The 20925-nt window shown below is 36.7% G+C and overlaps 6 protein-coding genes across 22 annotated transcripts; 3 read left to right on the top strand and 3 right to left on the bottom strand.

Annotated features, from left to right (window-relative positions):
* Nucleotides 1-1008: 1008 nt before the first annotated feature.
* Nucleotides 1009-2107, bottom strand: LOC145730307 (peroxisomal membrane protein 11C-like). Its single transcript, XM_081981475.1, has 5 exons — nt 1883-2107; nt 1653-1829; nt 1421-1602; nt 1308-1367; nt 1009-1258 (listed from the first exon to the last, which is right to left on the bottom strand). Exons 1-5 carry the CDS (start codon nt 1952-1954, stop codon nt 1048-1050), a joined length of 702 nt encoding a protein of 233 aa, XP_081837601.1. The 5' UTR covers nt 1955-2107; the 3' UTR covers nt 1009-1047.
* An 11-nt stretch (nt 2108-2118) lies between these two features.
* Nucleotides 2119-4928, top strand: LOC145730292 (protein SERAC1). Of its 2 annotated transcripts, XM_081981447.1 has the most exons (10): nt 2119-2391; nt 2440-2688; nt 2742-3015; nt 3068-3344; nt 3401-3652; nt 3716-3952; nt 4015-4233; nt 4286-4444; nt 4501-4714; nt 4764-4928. In XM_081981447.1, the coding sequence occupies exons 1-10, from the start codon at nt 2318-2320 to the stop codon at nt 4849-4851; spliced, it is 2043 nt and encodes a 680-aa protein (XP_081837573.1). In that variant the 5' UTR covers nt 2119-2317; the 3' UTR covers nt 4852-4928. The 2 variants fall into 2 exon arrangements, with proteins under 2 accessions (XP_081837573.1, XP_081837574.1); XM_081981448.1 differs by lacking the exons at nt 2440-2688; nt 2742-3015 and having other exon boundaries at nt 2119-2239; nt 2292-2391; nt 3181-3344.
* Nucleotides 4929-4974: 46 nt separating this feature from the next.
* LOC145730295 (FAST kinase domain-containing protein 4) lies at nt 4975-7343 on the bottom strand. 2 transcript variants are annotated; one of them, XM_081981452.1, is made up of 7 exons: nt 6907-7343; nt 6417-6653; nt 5963-6364; nt 5768-5912; nt 5470-5712; nt 5350-5419; nt 4975-5276 (listed from the first exon to the last, which is right to left on the bottom strand). In XM_081981452.1, the coding sequence occupies exons 1-7, from the start codon at nt 7258-7260 to the stop codon at nt 5060-5062; spliced, it is 1668 nt and encodes a 555-aa protein (XP_081837578.1). In that variant the 5' UTR covers nt 7261-7343; the 3' UTR covers nt 4975-5059. The 2 variants fall into 2 exon arrangements, with proteins under 2 accessions (XP_081837578.1, XP_081837579.1); XM_081981453.1 differs by having other exon boundaries at nt 4975-5267.
* Nucleotides 7344-7505: 162 nt separating this feature from the next.
* On the top strand, nt 7506-12429 carry POSH (SH3 domain containing ring finger posh). 9 transcript variants are annotated; one of them, XM_081981443.1, is made up of 12 exons: nt 7506-7748; nt 8174-8367; nt 8657-8788; nt 8852-8993; nt 9049-9660; nt 9719-9886; nt 10031-10237; nt 10297-10429; nt 10698-10873; nt 10960-11091; nt 11471-11663; nt 11746-12429. In XM_081981443.1, the coding sequence occupies exons 1-12, from the start codon at nt 7717-7719 to the stop codon at nt 11857-11859; spliced, it is 2235 nt and encodes a 744-aa protein (XP_081837569.1). In that variant the 5' UTR covers nt 7506-7716; the 3' UTR covers nt 11860-12429. The 9 variants fall into 9 exon arrangements, with proteins under 9 accessions (XP_081837569.1, XP_081837570.1, XP_081837563.1 ...); XM_081981437.1 differs by having other exon boundaries at nt 7507-7748; nt 10297-10591; nt 11480-11663; XM_081981436.1 differs by having other exon boundaries at nt 7507-7748; nt 10297-10591; nt 11474-11663.
* Nucleotides 12430-12483: 54 nt separating this feature from the next.
* Nucleotides 12484-17343, bottom strand: LOC145730301 (G-protein coupled receptor moody-like). 5 transcript variants are annotated; one of them, XM_081981464.1, is made up of 5 exons: nt 17203-17343; nt 14418-14558; nt 13622-13792; nt 13038-13565; nt 12484-12944 (listed from the first exon to the last, which is right to left on the bottom strand). In XM_081981464.1, the coding sequence occupies exons 1-5, from the start codon at nt 17229-17231 to the stop codon at nt 12800-12802; spliced, it is 1014 nt and encodes a 337-aa protein (XP_081837590.1). In that variant the 5' UTR covers nt 17232-17343; the 3' UTR covers nt 12484-12799. The 5 variants fall into 5 exon arrangements, with proteins under 5 accessions (XP_081837590.1, XP_081837591.1, XP_081837589.1 ...); XM_081981465.1 differs by lacking the exon at nt 17203-17343 and adding an exon at nt 16933-17065; XM_081981463.1 differs by lacking the exon at nt 17203-17343 and adding an exon at nt 15983-16609.
* A 1436-nt stretch (nt 17344-18779) lies between these two features.
* Nucleotides 18780-20703, top strand: LOC145730296 (uncharacterized). 3 transcript variants are annotated; one of them, XM_081981454.1, is made up of 5 exons: nt 18780-19187; nt 19235-19409; nt 19462-20009; nt 20171-20433; nt 20488-20703. In XM_081981454.1, the coding sequence occupies exons 1-5, from the start codon at nt 18973-18975 to the stop codon at nt 20679-20681; spliced, it is 1395 nt and encodes a 464-aa protein (XP_081837580.1). In that variant the 5' UTR covers nt 18780-18972; the 3' UTR covers nt 20682-20703. The 3 variants fall into 3 exon arrangements, with proteins under 3 accessions (XP_081837580.1, XP_081837582.1, XP_081837581.1); XM_081981456.1 differs by having other exon boundaries at nt 19005-19170; XM_081981455.1 differs by having other exon boundaries at nt 19005-19191.
* The last annotated feature ends 222 nt before the right edge of the window (nt 20704-20925 follow it).

The raw sequence follows: 20925 nt of genomic DNA, 5'->3' as shown, positions 1-20925 counted from the left end.
TGAATTTAGCGTTTAGGTGGTATAATTACAGATTATTCCTACTTGTTTTTCTGGTATTTTTAATATTTTTATTTTGAAATTTCGTAATCCTCCTGAATACTGTGTTTATGTATTGAATTCTGCAGCTCTCACTCTCACTTTTTCGTTTTTGTCTTTTGGCAGTTGGCATTACGCAAAACGGCAGTTTGATCAAATAATGGCGTTTTCGATCTGTATCCTGCTCTATCAAATGTCATTGAAACAATGTAACAATACACTGGTTTTGCACTAAAAATGCCATTCGAAAACGCCATTAGTTGGATGAAAATAGAACCTGTCCTATTTCGTAAAAAAAATCATGTGAAGCTAAATTTGACATAAAATTTTGTTTTACGCTGATAAAATTCGCCCTTGAAGCAGCTTTATGAATTTCTTTGACATCAAAGTGCGGTGTAAAACCTGCTTTAAAGTTGCTATTTTAGTAAATAGTTTTACACTTAGTGGGCTTTCACACCAAAGTAGCATGCCACGTGCGACATGCTGCTTGGAAGCAGAAAGCATGCTCTTCTTCTTTCACGTGCCTTGTCCGGTCTCCCTGACGTTGGCGATCACCATGGCAAAAGCTCCCCAGTTCCTCTTATGCCGGTCCAATCCCGAATATTTCTGAGCCACGACTGTTGCTTTCTTCCAGCTCCGCTGCGCCCCTCAATCTTGCCCTTTAGTATGTATTTACTAATTATAATATTCGCTTTCATACTGGAGTAGCAACATACAACGCTATTCCGGTATGAAACCGACCATTAATTTATATGGGTTTTAAAATAAGTAGCATGCTTTCAGGCAGCATATGTCGCACGTGGCATGCTACTTGGTGTGAAAGCCCGCTTACAGCTAGAGCTGTTTGTAGTAATATTTTAACATTGTTTTACTTCAAGAAAGTTTTATGGTAATTTTAAAACTGTTGACCCACAAAACTATGTAATAAATTTTAAAGGCTTGTTGATGATAAAGCAAGTTGTAGAAACAATAAACCATAAACCTCCTTCATATATTTAAAAAAAAAACACCTTATTTCAACCAACGCTTATAAAAAATTAAATAAAGTCCAACAAGTGAGGATGTAGTACCCACTAAGCTCACAAACCATGGTTTTAGTTTAGATGACCACAAAAACCCAGGTGGTAAGGTGTTTACTGCATGTAGAAAATCTAGTGAGGCTCTTCCCAATGTCCACAAATGATACTGTTTTAAATAGTAAAGTTTTTCTGGTGATATTGAACTGAAATTAAAACTCATAAGAATTTTGTGAATTAATTGCAGGAAACTACCTTTGAGCCCTATCCAAACAATCTCTATGTCTTTCTAACAAGAATAAATAGCGCAATGTCCTGCAAAAACGAACACTATAGTAATTCTGTATCAAATCATCAAATTGGCTTACTTTAAGATTGTTAAATATGAAGTAAAAACCCAACATGCGGAACTAGCAGTCTCCCATTTAGTGTTATCCACCCCTGTAAGTAATCTGTGCCTAGACAGCCAAGACACTTTTTCAATTGGCAAAAACAAGTGATCCATCACATTTGAAGTGATCCCCAACACTGCCATACACTTATCAGGCTCCTTTACACAATGTCAGTCAGATCCAAAAGACTTTAATGCTGCATACTCACATTTCTACCTAAATTGTATTGTAACGTGTTCTTCAGTACAAGGACATCGTCAAATAATCGTAGAGTCGTTCTGGTTGCAGACATTTGGGACCCAAATATAGATAGTTTTTTTCTGAGTTCTGGATCGCTTTGCAGCTCTCCAATCAGTCTGGACAGGTAACATAATGTTCTTATGATCTTTAAAAAGTCGTTTCGTTACAGCCACTGTATTATGTAAAAACTTTACCTACCTTATCTCTTCCTTTATAACTTTCAAGAAGCAGACAAGTTTCATCCAAAATCTTGGTGAAGGTATCACTCATTTTGACTAGACTGATGTTAATCGTTAAGGTAACAAGCCCAAACGATAACGAATCATTTTTGTTAGTTTAAAACGCAAGGTAATTGTTTGTACTTTAAACCAACCACTTATAATACATGTTCAACGTTATTTATTATTTATCAACATTGTATTGTCAAAATTGGCAATCAGCTGATTCAAATTGAGGTTAGCTGTCAACTTTAAAATGTGAGGTTCGAATTTTGAACTCAAAATCAGTATTTAGTTTAAATTCTGCATTTTGAAATTTATGACTTAAAAAAAAAAAGTGTGATGCTCCTTACTCTTATCCATTAGTTGCTTCATTAATGCTTAATCAGTTTTAGCTACATAAAAGAAAAAAGTAATGTTTTTTCACTCATTTTGGAAAGAAAATAAACCCCTCATCAAGTATTTTACTATTGCTTTTGTGGGCTCCAGGTAAGTAAAACTCATTCTACAATACCCCCTCTGTATAAATAAATGCAGTACAGCATGGGTCTACTATCAAATAAATCGAACCAGAGATATTCTTGAGAATGCACTTGATACATCAGTTTTACAAAGTATGGACCATTATATTTCTAAGGAGGAAACTCTAGAGGAAGACATTATTGAAATTCAACCTTATTTAGAATACCGCAAAGTAGGTGTTGTACAGTGGGCTTTTAATGCGTTAAAATTTGCTTACGCGCGTCGTCTGTTATCTGTTGCCAAAGATAGTGATAAGTACTACAGGTAAATTACCTATGAAATGACTGAGTAAGGCTGTGGAATTAATGAGGTTTCAGGATCAAAGCAGTAAACAATTTGGCAGATATGCACTACTTAGATGATTGGCATTTTGCTTTGATTGCTAATATGGTTGATCCACGCACTGCTGTAGCTTTAGCAAGAACCCCCAATGTAGATAGGCGCCTTTTTTTAGAACCTCCTTATCGATATCACAACTACAACAAGGACCAGCTGATAAATGCCATGAGGGAGTTGTTAATTAGCATGTTTCAGAAATCTCAACACCCATGTATGGGTTATTTCTTATCAAAAGTTTTTGTGTATGAACATGTTAGTTTTTTTAATACTTTTGTTCAAATTTGCTTGAAAGTGTACACTTTAGGACAGTGGCCATATAGTGGATAATGACTCATCAGCACTGGAATTAAGTAAATTTATTCAGTCAGAAAAAGAAGTGTTGCCAATGTGTTTGGAGTCATTATTACATCATTGCAGTGTTGAGCAGTATTCAACTGACCTTGTTGATTTGAACGGCCTGCCACTCCTTATGGAAATTTACAAAAGATACTCAGATGATACTAATGTGACGATAAAATTGTGCCAAATCTTGTCCTATATGAGCTACAATAGAAATTTGCTTGAACCTTTCTGTAAATCTGGTGAGAGCGCTTTTTACTAAATCAATGAATGTATTCAAATTCTGTTGAAACAATAGGATGGATAGGAGTTTTATCATCCTGGTCCAATCACAAAGATATTCGAATCTCAATACCAGCAGCCAGAGCACTAGCAAATTTGGATGCGGACAGCGACGCTCAATATCCTAGTAACTTATACATTTTGCATCCTCTGGGTAGGACCAAAAAAACACAGGAGGTTGATGTTATTTTTGTACATGGTCTACTTGGTGGAGTATTTTTTACTTGGCGGCAACGAAAGAAAAACTTGGTTGGTACCGATATTGCCGGTAAGAAGAAAATAAATCCCAATAATTCACATATTATTGTTTGATTGTGTGTTATTAAATAAGATAATCTATCTACTGACCCTGAAGTGCTTCATACAAGAAAAACAACAAGACAATACCTACAAGACATTAGCGACACAATGTTGACTAATGAATACGAAATAGTTTGGAACGATATTCCGGTAAATTCGAACGAGAATTGCACGGGGCCTTTTACGTGTTGTGGTGAAGAGTTTGATTTTGACCGAACCCCCGTCGATGACGGCAGCTACACGTCTTGTTGGCCGAAAGACTGGTTAGGTACCCCCCTTCTGATTTCCCCTCACTTTACACTGATGTACTTATAAAGTTATCGAAATCAGCTCAAGACTGCAAAAACATCAGAATCATCGGAATCAACTACAACACCAGCTTGTCCATGTGGGCTCCTTTGTGTCCTTCAGTCAAAGAGAAGTTGACTTTGAATGAGCGGAGCGATTTGCTAGCACAAAAACTGTTGCGCAGCGATGTGGGTAAAAGACCCATAGTGTGGGTGACGCACTCCATGGGTGGATTAATCGTGAAAAACATTCTTTGCAAAGGTACAAGTCAGGCAAAATCGTTTAGTAGAATTGTTTATTTCTCAACTTGCAGCGCACCACAGTGATGATCAGCAACTAAAAAATATTTGCGCGAATACCAAAGGGGTGGTGTTTTACAGCACTCCTCATTACGGTTCTAAAGTGGCGAATCTCAGTAACGCAGTATCTCTAGTTTTATGGCCATCCGTGGAGGTACAAGAGTTGAAAGAAAGTCAGTGGTAGTCTACCCAAGTTAAAACTAATAAGTCACGTGACTTGTGTTTTTAGACTCGCCTCAGCTGAAATCCATGCACGAGGAATTTTTGCAAATCGTCCAGGAAATCCCAATGAGAGTGGTGACTTTTGTGGAAACTAAATCGACAGTGGTCACTGCTATGAAGTTTAATTTTCTGCTAGTCGAGCCCAAGTCGGGGAATCCCGGCGTGGGAGAGTATTTTGAGATTCCTCAGGACCACTTAGGGATTTGTAAACCGGGGAATAGGTTAAGGTGCAATTTGCACAAAATCTGATTTAACTTTGTTGCTTTACAGGTACTCGTTTTTGTATCAAAAAGTTTTACACTTGCTCAATGAAATAAAGGAAACTGAGCAAAATTCCTATACCAAATCAAAAGGTTAATTGATTTTTGACTGATTTCTGGATACCTGACATTGTGATAGTTTAGTTTGATATAAAAATAAATTCTATTTAAGGAAGCACAAGGTGATTGTTTATGGGAACATAATTAAGGGCAACAACATAATAACATTATAAAGAGTTACTCTTATATTTATTTACAACAACGTACAAATAAAAATTAACGCGGAAACCAATGGGATTAATAGCACTAATGTGGTTTGACTACCTCTTTGAGGCGATTCTCTAAATACTGAACTTTGTTAACAATTTTGTCGGTTACTTTAAAGTCAGTGTAAGGTATGCTTACTATCCGGTAACCCATGGCTGTCAGTAACCGTTGCTGGAACGCGTTTACCCCCGTTAAATCGTTACGTCCTTTACAGATGTCGTGGTAGTCATATGCCATTATGGCCACCCTATAAAGACTTATTTTTTGATAATTTAAATCAACTAGGAGAGTTGTTAATCAAAATTATTACCAAAAACCTAGTTTCTTACCTAACTTTTTCTGAACCACTAGTAGTCAATGGTAAAGGGTTGCATGTTTTATCCAAAACACACTCTGCATCTACAAAATAAAATTCGAAATAAGAGCATTTTGTACTTTTCACTTCTAACCAATATAGAATCCAAGACCAGTATTGATTCTAGTCCTAAAGTAACTCTCAGGAATCAAACTTTTCAAAGCTTCAACCAGTGAAGTAACCATTTGAGCTTTTTCTTTGGACAATTCCAGACTGGGGTTACGAATCTGATGACCGTGCGCAATCTTAGGGCCCTGGTAGTTTTCAAGCAAATAATGGGCTGCACCATCAATGTTTAACAGTTTTAGAATCTGCGACATATTTAACGAGTGACGATCTGTAAATGTGGCCTAGAACAGTCATACAAATCTGCTTAGAACAAAAGAGCTTACTTTCTAAAGAGTCTATAAAGTCGTCAGTCAGCACTGAACTGATGTGTTCAGCATTAGCTTGATCTAACAACACCAAAGACCAGACTATATCAAGCCAAACTGTGGGCTTTCCAGCCTCGGCTTGTGTCAGTTGGGGTATTAAAACCTGTAGATTCAAATTTTTGTTAACCTCCCACTCTCCTAAATATAACCTACTTTGAATAAACGATCAGCGTTGGACGGCCTGTAGTTTAAAACCCCCAAAGTCATAAAAACACTGAATATATCCTGGGGTCTACACAGGCTTTGATTTTCCAAGATCCAGTCACTTAAAGCCTCAAGAAGTGCGGGATTTTTGTATTTCAACAAACCCACACTGACTAGTATAGAACCCACCACGCTACTTTTAGGGACTTTGGTAGTTTGTAAGAGAGTCATAACATTATTTGCCGCGCGTTCAAACAGATTTTCATCATAAAAATTTAAAGATGCAATACTGTAAAACAAATCAGCGCACTCTTTTAGGTTCATTTGCTCTGGGCTGCCAGCTATGTTATAAGCTAGAGTGCGCAACAATAAAGTAGACCGTCGTTTTCTTAGGGACAATGTTGTCAAAACCTACAAGAAACCCATTGATTTTTTGTCAAACTCAAAACTGGTTATAAAGCACTTTGATCATTTGTGACAGAGTGATGGTAGACACAAGTTTGGCGGCTTCCTCATCAGCAGTTACACTTAAAACAGTTGATAGGTCATCACTTCTGGAGGGTACCAGCATGCGGTTGGGCTTTTGACCTGAACCACTTTTGGTTAGTATTTTGCACAGTCTCAAAAATCGGTGGTCGCTTTCGAAATCTTTTAGACTCACTTTGTTCATTGATATCCAACTGGATAATATTGAAACAACCTGTGATTTATTATAAATTAGTGAGTTAATTTGTCACTGAAATTAAATTGTGTTTGTTAAACCACACTATAAAACGCTGCTATCTTCAGAATTAACAATATTTTTTAAGTGTTTTTAAATGAAAGTGTATGAGTTTTACCCTACTGATTTTTATTGGCAATTGAAATTTACAAGTTCTGGCATAAAAAGGTGGTTTTAACAAATAGTGACATATTTGTTTAAATTGATACATTATAATCAATTAATAAAGTACCTTAAGAGCGTGTTTACGCGAAACTCCACTGCCCGCAGACAATGAGAGCAACTCATCCACAGTGGTAGCATTTTCCATTTTCTGATCAGTGAGCGGTGTTTCAATGTCGCTACTTTTGTCCTTTAGTTCAAGAGAGGCAAACACGCTCTTGATCATGTGGTGCCCATTTTTTACGGGCCCTTTAATTGCATTGGGACTGTTGGGAGTCGGTTTGTCTTCCTCCAAAGTATTGGGGGTGCTTACGGTTTTCACCTCCGCAATTGTAGAGGCAAAAGCGCCGCTGGGTCGCATAAGTGGCGATAGGCCTTTTACGCTCCTAGAGTGTCGTAGAATATTTTGGTAGAAATTCAACATTTTTGTGATCTTTTTTATATAAAATATTAGGTAACCTACAAACCCGCACCCGCATAAAAGTTAATTTTGACAACTGACATACCGTAAAGTCATAACACCACTGTATGCTTTTGTTTGTTTTGTGGGTACTGCAGGTAGGTATCACATTGTCATGTGACCATTAATACAGGAAAACTAACTGTCAGCACGTGGTTCCAAAGAGAGTTCAGTCTCATGACTTTTGTGCTAGTAGTAATGTCAGTGTCATTAAAGAAACTTCATGGGTTTTGTTTTACAAATTTTATCTTTTTTTTGTGTATGTGTATTAAATTGTGGTTTTTCTGCATGTGTCATGTGTCCTGTGTGTGCTTTTCAACGGAAATTAAATTAAAAATAACTTGGGCATGAATAGCAGTTGAAGAATTGTGGCGGTAATCGATACCCCCCATAAATGAAAATGAAAGTATTTGGTTGTTCATGTGTAGCACCGCACCCAGATTAAGCGACAGGTATGACAAAATTCCAAATTCCTTCTTTGACCGGAAGTCTTTATGCAGTTTATCCGTTCGGGACTGTTGCAATCAATAGCTTTTTACTTTGTTCCCAAAATGGGATTCAAGGGTAGTGTTGTTGTAAGTTTAATCACCCAAGTGACCTACAGGAGATGACTGCTTTGTAATAGTTTCCTCTCCCTGCATTGGGTAGTTTTTTGGTTAGTCCATTGATCTGCATAGTATGTAGTAATGATTTATGACTGTATATTAGTTTAGAGTGTCAATTGAATCATCACAACAAAAATAGTAATAAAAGAAAGTCTCTAATCTATTTATTAACCCTGAAATAATCTTCACTATTATGCACCTTTTAACACACAATAATCATTATCAGTATACTGATAAATCTTACAACATACAAAACCTATTTGTTATTCCAGAATTGAAAGTGGAGTGTATGCTGGCACAATGGATGAGGGAACCTTAAATGATTTGCTGGAGTGTTCAGTTTGTTTAGATCGGCTGGACACCTCTAGTAAAGTGTTGCCATGTCAACATACTTTTTGTAGAAAGTGTCTGCAGGAGATTCTGCACAAACACAAAGAGTTGAGATGTCCAGAATGTCGAGTATTAGGTAAGTCATTAGGTCTGAAAAAAATGTCTCAAATTGATTATTAATCATTAAATGGTGTTCCCAACCACAGTTTAAGTAACTGAACTCATTTGAGGGCATTAAAATTGTCTAGGTAGTTAATTACTTGTAATTTATTAGTATCACAAAGGGACTAATTACCTTTAGCCTTTAAGTTCTAAGATTACAATTTTAGTCCTCATATCTCAGTTAGCTTGTTATCTTTTACATCTAAACTTTAGGATATATTTATGATTGAGGAAATCAATAATCAGATTTTCTTCTTTAAAAGTGACCTCCAAAATCGAGGAACTCCCACCCAATGTGTTGCTGATGAGAATATTGGAAGGAATGAAAAATTCTGGGGTTCTTCCCCCAAAAAGGTCTCAGAAACCTAGCAAAACAACGTCTCAACAGAATCAAGGTACTCCCCAATAGCAGCATTTGTTAAACATAGCAAACTTACTTTTTTTTTTAAATTAAACAGCCTTTGTGCATCAGTACAACACTCAAACTCACCAGCACAGTCAGTATGTGGATAGAAGCAATAATAAACACAGCCTAAGCCCTGCTGTTCCTCATCAGTCATATGCTAAAGCTTTGTACAATTACACTTCAAGTGAAGCAGGGTTAGACTGGTTTTGGCAATTAAATAGTACAGGGTAGTTATTAATGCAATTTTAGGGATTTATCCTTTAAAAAAGGGGACATTATAACGTTGAAACGGAAAATTGACTCTCAGTGGTACCAAGGAGAATGCGCAGGCAATTTGGGGGTGTTCCCAATAAGTTATGTGCAAATTATCACTCCTGTACCCAGTCATACTCCTCAGTGTAAAGCCTTATACGATTTTCGCATGAATAATGATGAGGAAGAAGGTTGTCTAGTGTTCAATAAGGGAGACGTAATTAACGTAATAAGACGTGTGGACGAAAATTGGGCTGAAGGAAAACTGGATGATAGAATCGGAATTTTTCCTATGGCTTTCGTGGAAATGAACAGTTTAGCTAGATCGTTGATGAAACTGTCTACCAACGCTCAACCGGGGCCGTCTAAAGTGGCCCCGCCTACTCCCACCGCCGAAGACAGCACCCCTCTCATCCCCACTGATCATACCACTTCGGTGGTCGCTCAAAACGTGTCTCAACCAGTATCAGACTCAAGTTGCAACAGTTCCAGCACTACCCCTAATGTGTCTTCTAGTAACACCTCATCCGGCTCTAGTACTACCCCTTCGTCGCCCGCTAGTCCTCCTGCTGGAGCTGACAACGCTACCGTGTTGCCACGTAACCTAAGGTAAGTTTTTTTTATGGTTATTGCATATTAGCTTACTTATGTTTGCGGCTTTTGTCAGTCGCAAAGCGGACATGTCCAAATGCGTTATGCAACAGCAACCACCCCAACAGTCTCCTCATAGTCGCGCTAGTGATGGCAGATTGTCCCATCATCATCATCATCATCATCATGGCAAAGAAAAACGACATAGTCTCACTAATATGCCTGTGTTGCATCATACTGTTAGGTACTTGTTTTTTTTTTTGTATTTTGGTAATTTGTCTGTCTGTTAAAAACTCTATGATTTTAATTTGCTTGTCTGGGCTTGTTTTATGCATTTACCACTGTTTGTTTGACAATTTAAAATTATTTGAACAAATTTCTAATGCAGCAATGTTCAACGACATTCGGCGGAAATAGTTCAGCCATCTGGGGCTACATCCACTACCGGTTCAGAACGTAGCAAAAGATCTGCTCCGTCCACGTTGGGCGCCGATTTACAGTTGCCTGCCGCCTTTATGGCTCTCTATCCATACAAACCGCAAAAAGCCGACGAGTTGGAACTGAAAAAGGGCGGCATTTACATGGTGTCAGAAATGTAGGTTTAATAACAGTGCAATGAGTGAATCAGCTTCAACAGTGGAACTTTTGGTTTAGGTGTCAAGATGGCTGGTACAAAGGCACGTCTAATCGCACTCAGAAATGCGGGGTTTTTCCGGGAAATTACGTGACGCCCGCTAGAGGCGCACCGGGATCACCACTTTCCGTTCCGGCCGATTCTAAGTTGCCTGTAAGTTTCACCAGAGGCACCCGTAATCGTTTGGCGACTGCTGACACGCCCGTTGCTCCTCCTGAGTTGCCGCCCAGATCAAATGCGCCTTCCGTCGGCGGCTGGCACATCGATTCTCCCGCACGTACTAATAGTTCCACTAACGCTTCTAAGAGTGACAAGGTTTGTGTTTGGCTTTGTAACTTTGTGGCTGGTGTTTTTAGTTTTTACTAACCCATTACCTCAAACTCGTTGATTTACAAAATGAATAAAGTGTTTGAATTGTCAGACAAGTAGGGAAAGAAAGGATAAGGGAACCGTAAGTTTAATGCGCCGACTGGCCAGCATGAAACGTTCGAAATCGCCACCAGCGTCGTCCTACTCCATGGACAATCCGGTGTTTGAGGATACGAGCGTGAACGCCACTGCTGGCCTATCCGCTCCCGTTCATCCTGTACACGTTAGGTGAGCTACAATCTTTTGCTTGCTTTGCGTCAGCTTCCCAAACATTTAAAAGACGTTGTGCGTGTGTTTTTGCCGTCCCAATTTAGGTCAGGCTCCTGTCCCAGTCAGTTGTTGCAGATCCAACCGCCACCCACCGAACATCATCGGTTGTTCGGTTCCGCTTCGCACCGCGTCAAACACAAAGAACGACCGTCAATTTTGAATCACGGTTCCTCCAGGTGTGTTTTGTAGTTGGCGAGATTGTTCCTTCGTTTTTGGTTTTTGAGGAAAAATTGGATGGATAATGATGTTGATTAAGATAATAAAAATGTTTGTTTGTCACGTTTTAACAAATCCAGGCTTGTGGTCTGGCACCCAGGTACGTTTTTAAAGAAAAACTTCTGATCACATTTGGACTGAAATTCACAAGATGAGAATCAAACGGATACGAAGGAACAAAACTTGTTTAGTAGTGCCCGCTGGTAGCTTGCTGTGGTGTTTTGTGTTGGTGTTACGGTCACAGTGGAGTTTCCTTCCATTTCTAGACTTTATGCTTTTGTTACCGTAGAATTGGCAGCTGCAGTTTCTTGCAACGTATCGCAAAGCGTAAATTAAAAGAAGTTTCAGGTCTACCGAAGTGCCGCAGGGCGGTAGTTCCGAGTCAAGTCCGGACGTTCACAGGCATCGTAAATCGCACTCTTTGGACGCGACCGCAAACAAGTCCAGCAAAACTTCCACACAAACTGTACGAGAAAGGTTCCGCTGTATCACTCCTTATCCTCCTAATAGTGATTACGAGCTGGAGTTACAGGTAACAATATATACTTCCCAGCACAGTGGACTAGTTTGTGATTTGTAAATTACAAATTTACTTACATCTACTATCTACTTAGGTTAACGACATTATTTACGTACACAAAAAACGTGATGATGGCTGGTACAAGGGCACCCAACAACGTACCGGAAAAACAGGACTTTTCCCCGCCAGTTTCGTCGAATCATTTTAAATTATCAAAAATTGCCGTCAGGTTTTTGTTCAACGTCAATTTTTTCTTGCATTATTATTTAGTATCGGTGGGACCCAACGTGCGGTGCCTTAAGAAGGTTATGTCGAAAGCCTGACGGCTCTAAAGTAATATACACTATTAATTTAAGTATTTTTAATATAAATTATATTCAATGCACAGTTTTTATTCGTATATTTATCATAATAACGCGTTTCTATACCGTATACTTAGGTTTAAATAAATAACGTCAAATGTGTTCAGTGTTCTATACTTTCGTACGTTTAGTAGGTCAATTTAAACGAATTATAACGTGTTATCATTATGATATAGGGTCACACATGTAATCTTAATTTAATCGTTCTTTTCGTAGGTTAAGGCTAGACTTGATTCTCGTTTTTATGGGATTGTTTTTATAAGATCTATTTATTGTCGCTTTAATTTATTTGCGCTTTGAAAAGTTTTTATTGTATGTTTTACTGCGCTGAATTATTCATCAATTTATGATACATCAGTGTTGTAAGACGTTTTTGAAGTAAATTAATAAATAACATTTATATAGTAAAGATTAAATAGTTTGTTTTTTTCCTGCAATGAAGAGTTAGTTGTTATTTGAAAATCCACAGGTTAGTAGACATGACTTTTATTTGTATACTGATTCGGTACAAAATATAACAACGTGCTTAAACCTATACTGTACAATATTTACAAAAAACAATAATCGACCTTAACGTAAGGTATTTACACATTTATTGACCTGAACAATGAATTATTCGAGTTTCTTCACCCCTATTCAACTATACTAAATGCAAACGAATTCTTATTTAATACTATAAATACAACTTTATATATCACAAAAAAAAATGGCTGAATTTTTAGTGGTTGGACATTTCTCCCACATCTTTGGCATGCAAATTGCAATTTATATAATATCAGTAATTAATTAAACTTTAGATGATTGTTGTTGGACTATCATATTTTTCAAATAGGCTACCGACATCCCTTGTGTTTTGGTTGGGGTATTCCCAGGCGTGCCCGAGTCCAAACTACTGTTATAATTGCACTTGAGCGTTTCTAAGTATGCATATCTGAAATCAAAAGTTATCAGGTCAATGTCATGCGAATTTCCTGTTTAATAGACAAGCAAAATGATTCAAAAGAGCCACAATATAAAAACCCACCGGTACTGCTTGTTCATTGTGACGTACACCACTGGATTGACGCAACTGGCCAAGTAGATTAGTAAATATCCTAAAACGTGCAGCGGCGCGTGTCTGACTTCATTGTCAAAAATTTTCACGATGGTAATGGGCAGGTAACAAACGACGAAACATATGAAAATCACCAGTACCATTTTGGTGATTTTCATTTCGCTGCGCTTGAATTTGCCCCCATTCGAACTGTGCTGAGCCAGTCGTTTATGGGACTGTCTTACCACCCAGAAAATGTTGGAGTAGCACAGCACAATAACCACTGAGGGTAGGGCAAATCCAATCACAAAAAGCGCAGTTTTTGATGAATTCCCATTGGCGTCCGGCTTAATTGAACAAGTGCCCAATCGCTCATCCATACCGTAAACACCCCATTTGCCCAACAAAGTAGGAATCTGCAATCCGTAGCTAAACGCCCAGATCAAGGCTATGTAGATGAAAACCTTGGTTTTGGTGTAAATTTTTGTGTAGAGTTGCGGCCAAGCTATCAGTATATACCTGAAAATTTGATTTTTAACCATTGATGTAAGATGAAGGTAATGCAATAAGTTTACCTGTTTATGGATATACTGGCAATACTGAGCAATGACACTCCAACGGTACCATACCTTAAGGAGGGTATCATGCTGCATAAAATTTCACCATGGATCCAGGTACCGTGGAAAAATTGACTGGCAGAAAAGGGCAGTACCAGGAAACAGAACAGCAAGTCTGATAGGCATAAACTAAAAAAAAAAAATTCTTTATAAAACGAGTCTATGAAGTTTAAACCAGCAAAATATACAAAACAAAAAAAGGCTTATAAGTGGGCGCCAAGCTTAATTTTAACGTCCTGTTTACGGTTACTAAAAGATGCGTTTTGTGCACCTCGTTAATTAGGTCTGATGTTCTTCTCAATTTTTCTTTGAATCACTTTTAACCGCGAGGCTAACGACCTAGTAAACGGCCATTTTACAACAGTTTCGTATTGGTCTTTTTTAACATTGAATGTAAGAACGATTCACCATAATGTTAGTATTCTTTGTGTTAGTGTCACAAATTTTATTCCTTGCAAGTTTATGAAAAAAAGCATCATTTTGAAGCTAAGACCAGTCTAAGAATGACTCAAAGCCACTTAGAAGACATTAGTCACTACACAAGAAACGCACTTAAAATCAATTTGTTAACATATTCACCTGTTGCACAGTCATTTCTAGGTGATTTCAGCGCTGGTACCGGAATTTATGTTTATTACGTGTAATTTATGACGAATTTAATCAAGAATGTAAATGTCGTTTAGCAACCTTGAATCGAAAAGTTCTACACTATTAGCTGATACGAGAGGATTTTGAAATAATCAAAAAAACTTACCTGGCAATAAATGCGGCGGCCACCGTACGAATTTTCGGGTGTCTTAGCAAAGCTACCAGGGTGAGTAAATTTCCCAGAACCCCCACCACCATGATGATGATGGTGAAAATCCCGGCCGCCGTCATCATGGGTCGGGAATATCTGCGCAGAAAAAAGTTATGAGAACACCTTGGGTGTTTCGCCTAACTAAAGACAAATTGATAGTCACGTATAAGCGTAACAACAATATTAAAACATTGAAAAAGAAAATTATTGTTCGAGCGCGTGGGGAATATTAATAGAGTCATCATCTCCGCGTGTTTCTTGACAATCTCAAATAATTTAAACAGTGTAGCAAATTAATATTTAATAACTGGGCGCAACAACATTTGTTCTCTTTCATTAAGCTTAATTAGACCACTCTGTTGGTTAGTAATAATTCTCAACAGCTGAAGACTATTTAGTGTCTTTTTTGTTCAGTGTCGTAGTCAAAACCGCAATGAAAACTATTTATAAAAACGGTTTAGACAAGCCTCTGGCGTAGATTCTAGTGCCAATAAGGCATACACATGTAGAACACATGTAGGGGAAACAAACAACGTCTACGGCGATGAAGTGAGATACACACACAATACAAGTGCCCTTCACATTAAATGCGGTTAATGAGGGCGATAAAAAGCGTGAAGATGTTTCGGAAATTGTTTTTTTTTGTTTGGTCTTTTTATATTCTTAATAGAATACAAAAATCAGTAAATTTACAGAAAGCCATTGAATGTTTTACATTATAACATTTGAATGTAACTTATGTGTAACATTTGCGAAAATCACAGCACTGTTCCGTAGTTTGTGATTGGTCAAGAAAAAGCAGCTTTTTTGACCAATTACAAACTACCCACACGCAAATCCCTGAACATGTGTTATATGTTAAAATAGAAAACCAAAAAAAAGTGACAAATTGAGTGAAAACAATAGATGACGTTACAGCCGTACAAATTTTTGCATTGTTGTCAAAAAATAGAAACTACTAAAAATTTATAATCAAAAAAAGTTACTTTGTTAAAAGACTAGCTAGAAGCCTATAAAACGTTTCAAAACACCATTTTATTTTTGTTGCAAAAACACCATTTTATTTTTGTTGCAATGTTGAAATTTGTCACGTCATCCTAATTTAGTTTGATTTTTCGTATAAGTGCAGCGTTGCCAGGTGTATATTTTAATAAAACTGTTCAAAGCCCCATTACTCATAGGAAACTGTACCACATCCGGATTTTCTATAAAACCCCATTAACACAGAAAGTCATTGAATTGAAGTTTGTGTCTTATTAAAGTATTATTATTAAACGTTGTTTCTTATCGTTTAATAATTACAAATGCGGTTTTTACAAGGACATACATTCATATAAGATCTAAAATCAGTATTAATAATTTAATAACATTGTTACTACTACAATATAAATTTACTTTATATTTTCATGAAAAACTTGGTTTTGGGTTGAAATGGTAAACTACTTAACTACTAAAAAATTTTGAACTATGAACTAAATTATTTTCAACACGAAAACCAAACCATTGGGGTGTAAATTTACCTTACTAGCTCGGAAAATTGTGATCGGCTGACGATCCCATCGTCCATATTTTGGCGCCACGATCCAAAAATTTTTGAAAATGAAGTCCAATTTCCGCGTTCAACCGCACCAAAAGGCCACTAAACAATAAATCTTCCCGGAATGGGGGCTGCTCCCTTTAATAATCACCCACAGGATGGTCAAAAATTAAGACTAATTTAAGCCAATAAAAAATAACGCGGTCACAAAAGTACGCGGGAGCGCACTAAAAGCGGCACAGTTTAGTAAATATCTCTATTGTGTTTTCTCTCTATTGTACACCGCTGGTACCACACTAGGGATGGACTGTGACCTGCAAGTATCAATACACTCTCAAGAACCGTGAAAACCACAACTCAATCAAAACAGTAGCACTCGGTTGTAGCGCTCATCCCTACCTACGGGTACCTACCGCAAGCATTTAACTGGGGGAAAATTATTAGTCATGTGCGTAGTCATATTTGTTAGTAATTTGTCAGGATTTTTACAGGAATCGTTGCAACAATACGACTCGCACCTCTCTCGGATGTGGTAAATGAATCGACGTCATTGAATTTGATAAAAAATGTTTTGGTATTGAACACCCATTAAGAAAATTACACCAATTTAATTATAACATGTCATTTTTTGATCCTACACTATACAGGATGTATTTAATTTGAGACTGCATAAGCTCAATGAGTCCTTTATAAATGTCATAAAAGTTGTTATCGTGCGGTAAACTTTTGCCACTATAATGAAGTATTTACTTAACTAAAACCAATATTTGAAGGCATTTCACTCTATATGTAGTGTGTATTCATTTTCTATAATGTATTAGATAAAAAATATGAAACGTGGAATTAACACCCTATTCTGAGTAAGTATCACTTAATTGTAAGCTTCAATAATGTGACTTTAAATAGTAATAGGTTTATCTAAAAGGTACTTACAGTATAGTCACCATAATTCCTAAAATAGATCTTTAAAAAACCGCTTAAAAATCAATTTAAAAACCTGATTTACACGAGCAAAACGCCATTGCCGAATATTCCTTTAAAAGTTTAACGTGTACACACTGCAAACTTTGTAAGGATGGGTTATCTTGAAAGATAAGGCCTTAATTTGTTAACCATTATTATAGGCTCGGTACCAGCGAATAAGCTTTTATCAGAAAAATTTAACTGCTAAACAGCAATTTAACCGACCAGTTAAAAACTTACCTTACAAACTCATCAATTAATGGAACCATTCTTACTCCAGACCACCTAACACACACTAACAAAACACTAAAAAAACTATACGAACAAGAAAATCACTGAACGTCTTAGAACCAAAGCCAACCCTATTCTGAACAATAACAGAGCGCGTTACACAATATATCTGAAATACCAAAAAAATACAGGAAGAAAGTACATCTGCACTGATAAGATTGTTATTGTTATTGGTCAGGTGGGAGGCTTAGACTGTGACTGATGTGGTCGATTGTAACACGATTTTTGACGTATTTAGGTCTTCACTTAAGAAAGATTACACTAAAGCACATTCTAATTCCGAATAATACTTGTATAAAGTAGTTTATCAGAAAAACTGTTGGTTTTGTTAGTAAAATTACAAAACATAATTTTTGTAGGCCGTTGTAGGAGCAAAAGTTTACTTTTTCAAACGTTGACATGATCCATTAATCATTTACATTTTAGTACATTTTATACCTTCATGATTCCAGGAAACTGTCTGTTGTTTGGTACAAAAAAATGGGAAATTACAATAAAGAACTTTTTTTTCTTTGTTATACTTTTTTTAAATAGTTCAGGTATCATATTTTTTATAAAAAAACGCAAAAAATAGACAAAAAACCGTCAGTATCTGCTTTACAAGTAGGAGATATAACATTTGTCAAGTAAAGTGTTGCATTCATAATTATTTCTATTTTCGGTTTATTTTAACGATTTTCTCAATACTACTTACCAATAAATGTCTGACAATTACATATGTATGTGATTTTCAAAGTGTATAAATAATTAAAACTGTTTAGTAGTATTTAAAAATTAATAAAAATCTACAATTATGATTGCAACACTCCAGGATGACCAGTTTTGCTGTTGTTTGTCAATATAAGCGGGAAAGTAAAGTTTTTAATATTGCGTTTAAATAGTCAAAAATACAAGGTGATAGCTGAAAATGTGCTCTGCAACTTTTTAATAATCGTTTTTCCATTAAATGAATCACACAGGGGCAAATAAATAGCCCTACCTTTTCCCATATTAATCTCCTATGCACGGAGTTCTTCTGGACAGTTTGTTTAAAGAAAAACCATTGGAAAAAAACAATGGGAGAAATATTAAGATGCATTTTGTTATTACATACTTTGAACACAATCATCCATAAAATCCGCATTTTGCTGGATTGAAGTATTTGATTACACCAAAGTGGTTTGTACTAAAATAACATCCACCAAATGTCAAGAAACCAAAATAAAATTTAGTTCATACCTATAAAGTGAAATAATGGTACAGGTATTTCGATTAGGTAATTAAACAACAAACACATCGTAAATAAACCGATAAGCAGAGATTAATGGAACAGTTGTGGGATACACCTTATATCAAGATAATACTTTGTTTTCTCGTTTTAAGTTACACCAATTGAAAAGGGGAAAAAATTGAAAGGCATTTAATGTGTTGAATCTGAAATGTACATCAGTTTAATCTGTTTGGTAAACCTTTCTATTGTTTTTGGGTTTTTAGATAACATGCAAAACCTGAAGAAATCCTTGTATGTACATATTGATTGAACATTCTAGTTAGTGACATCAAGAACGTCACCTTGATACTTTTATTAGAGAAAAGTGTTGAGTTTCATAAAAATTCCCTTAATATAAAAAACACTTTTTATCTCTTTTGATTAATCATAATCTCGTTTCCTGAATATGAGTCGATAACATCAAACTTAACAGAGGATGATTCAGTTATTGCCAACTTCCAGGCAGAGCAATGTGGTGTCGACGATTATTTATTCACTTTAAGTTTTACACTTGTGTTCGTTTGGGGTTGGTAGTTTTAACACTTCAAATCTTTTTGGTCTTACTGAAACACAAATTTGACGACCAACACCAAATCTACTCGACTCATAACAGAACTGAAGACTATGTGCGTTTGCTAACCAAACCGTCGGATGGACAATGGCAAAATGTTAGTGGTTCAATGGAGTAAGTAAGTACAAACCAAATGAACCATTTAACTTTGGAATTTGCAGTTATAAATTTTTGGTGTTCTCCGCGTTTTTGGATGTACGTCAAAAGAGGGTGGTGCGAATAGTTGCGGTCACCAAAACTAGAAAACCGAAAACGTTGCAAGTTTGGTGCAGGTTTTACTACAGCTCTGATGAAATAAACAGCGTAGAAACGTGGCTAGTGGCAGCTCACATGACTGTACGCTTGCAAAACTGTTTGATACTCAAACTTACTTTCTGTTATGTTGTAGATAATACAAGAACACTGGCAAATGCTTTATAGCCCTTTTTATATTACCTGTCCTTTAGATGAGACTGCTCCCACACCTCAGGCTGTCAGCGTATTAGTAAACCAGGAGCAACGACCAGAAAATGTGATGCAAATTATAGTTAATTATAAAGAAAGAGAGAAATGGGACCCACACAAAGAACAATACCAAGTGGACCAAATGGCGGTATGCATCAAACCCCTACACTACGACTACAATAAAGTAGTGGAACTCCTGGAGTTTATAGAACTCCACCGAATTATGGGTGTAAACCAATTTTTCCTCTACAATCACACAGTTGGTCCTCAAGTTGGTTGTTTACTGAGCAAATACCAACAAGAAGGACTAGTGACGATATACGACTGGCAACTTCCGATAGTGTCCCAAAAGGAAATTCGCACTGAAGGAATTTTTGCCTCCCTCAACGATTGCCTCTATAGAACGATGCATCGCTTTTCTCATACGATTTTTGTTGATTTTGACGAGTACATAATACCAAGTCAACACCGCACTTATATTGAGCTGTTTCAGTAAGTTTTCCATCACTTATTAAGTTGATGTGCAGTTTTTATAGTTCGTTATCAGTCTGTAATTGAGAATCAAGTAGAACAAAAACAACATCAAGTATCTATTAAGTGACGTTTTCGGAATGTCAAGTGTGTGTATCAATTTTCAGTTGATGCTCTTTTAGATTTTTGGATAAACAAAATGGAATCAAAAACAAAGCATCGTTCTCCTTCAAAAACGCCTTCTTCTATCGGCAATGGCCTGATGATTCGGAAGTTGACACGTTTGATGACCCCATAGCGAAAAATTTAATAGTTTTAAGGAAAACGATCCGAAAAACCGACCTGCATCCACATAAACAACGGTCCAAAATGATTGTGCGTCCAACCCTGATTGAAATGGTTGGCAACCATTTTATTTGGGAATTTTTTAATAGGAATCTATTTGGTATTGATGACTCTTAGTTTTGTACGCTAATGATTCACGTTTTTTATATTCCAGCCAGTATGCACGTTAATCCAGAAGATGCATTTATGCACCACTACAGGGTGTGCGAATTCGGGGGAGACGATTGCGTTACACAAAAATCAATAGTAGATAAAACCGCATACAAGTACAAAGAAGACCTGATCGAAGCTGTGATCGCCCGATATCAGAGATATAAATCAGAGTGTAAATTGGATGAGTTTGATTAAATAATTTTTCGGAATTAATAAAGTTTTATTGTCAGACTGATGCTCTAATACCATATGATGTATAATCTAAAACCTTCTACTGTATTTTTTTAATTATTCTGTTACACATAGCATTCCTCCCACAGTTCCCACAAGTATCCAGTATGTATGGTTGCCTAACTAATGTAAACAAAAAGTTGTTTAATAAGTATTAATCGCACTTTTGACGTCACTATAAACATATCGTGCTATAGTTTAAACCAAG

This window comes from Ips typographus, linkage group LG6 (genome assembly GCF_016097725.1).
Source record: "Ips typographus isolate SLU linkage group LG6, UJ_Ityp_2.0, whole genome shotgun sequence".
Classification (NCBI taxonomy): domain Eukaryota; kingdom Metazoa; phylum Arthropoda; class Insecta; order Coleoptera; family Curculionidae; genus Ips; species Ips typographus.
The sequence above is the reverse complement of the archived record's forward strand: the minus strand, read 5'-3'. Positions and strand labels throughout refer to the sequence as shown.

Excerpts from the sequence above, each read along its gene's own strand:
- LOC145730307 (XM_081981475.1), bottom strand. The coding sequence starts at position 1,954 with ATGAGTGATACCTTCACCAAGATTTTGGATGAAACTTGTCTGCTTCTT. Across the intron at positions 1,830-1,882 it reads GTTATAAAGGAAGAGATAAG|ATCATAAGAACATTATGTTA; the intron begins GTAGGTAAAGTT and ends GACTTTTTAAAG. Across the intron at positions 1,259-1,307 it reads TGTTTGGATAGGGCTCAAAG|TTCAATATCACCAGAAAAAC; the intron begins GTAGTTTCCTGC and ends TTTTAATTTCAG.
- POSH (XM_081981435.1), top strand. The coding sequence starts at position 7,717 with ATGTGTAGCACCGCACCCAGATTAAGCGACAG. Across the intron at positions 8,789-8,851 it reads AACGTCTCAACAGAATCAAG|CCTTTGTGCATCAGTACAAC; the intron begins GTACTCCCCAAT and ends TAAATTAAACAG. Across the intron at positions 11,092-11,470 it reads TTGAATCACGGTTCCTCCAG|AAGTTTCAGGTCTACCGAAG; the intron begins GTGTGTTTTGTA and ends GTAAATTAAAAG.
- LOC145730296 (XM_081981454.1), top strand. The coding sequence starts at position 18,973 with ATGTGGTGTCGACGATTATTTATTCACTTTAAGTTTTACACTTGTGTT. Across the intron at positions 19,188-19,234 it reads AATGTTAGTGGTTCAATGGA|TTATAAATTTTTGGTGTTCT; the intron begins GTAAGTAAGTAC and ends TGGAATTTGCAG. Across the intron at positions 19,410-19,461 it reads TAGTGGCAGCTCACATGACT|ATAATACAAGAACACTGGCA; the intron begins GTACGCTTGCAA and ends GTTATGTTGTAG.
- LOC145730295 (XM_081981452.1), bottom strand. The coding sequence starts at position 7,260 with ATGTTGAATTTCTACCAAAATATTCTACGACACTCTAGGAGCGTAAAA. Across the intron at positions 6,654-6,906 it reads CGCGTAAACACGCTCTTAAG|GTTGTTTCAATATTATCCAG; the intron begins GTACTTTATTAA and ends AATAAATCACAG. Across the intron at positions 6,365-6,416 it reads CTCTGTCACAAATGATCAAA|GTTTTGACAACATTGTCCCT; the intron begins GTGCTTTATAAC and ends GGTTTCTTGTAG.
- LOC145730301 (XM_081981463.1), bottom strand. The coding sequence starts at position 16,029 with ATGGACGATGGGATCGTCAGCCGATCACAATTTTCCGAGCTAGTAAG. Across the intron at positions 14,559-15,982 it reads CAATTTTCCGAGCTAGTAAG|ATATTCCCGACCCATGATGA; the intron begins GTAAATTTACAC and ends TTTTCTGCGCAG. Across the intron at positions 12,945-13,037 it reads ACAATGAACAAGCAGTACCG|ATATGCATACTTAGAAACGC; the intron begins GTGGGTTTTTAT and ends TTTTGATTTCAG.
- LOC145730292 (XM_081981447.1), top strand. The coding sequence starts at position 2,318 with ATGTTTTTTCACTCATTTTGGAAAGAAAATAAACCCCTCATCAAGTAT. Across the intron at positions 3,953-4,014 it reads TTGGCCGAAAGACTGGTTAG|CTCAAGACTGCAAAAACATC; the intron begins GTACCCCCCTTC and ends TATCGAAATCAG. Across the intron at positions 4,715-4,763 it reads ATTTGTAAACCGGGGAATAG|GTACTCGTTTTTGTATCAAA; the intron begins GTTAAGGTGCAA and ends GTTGCTTTACAG.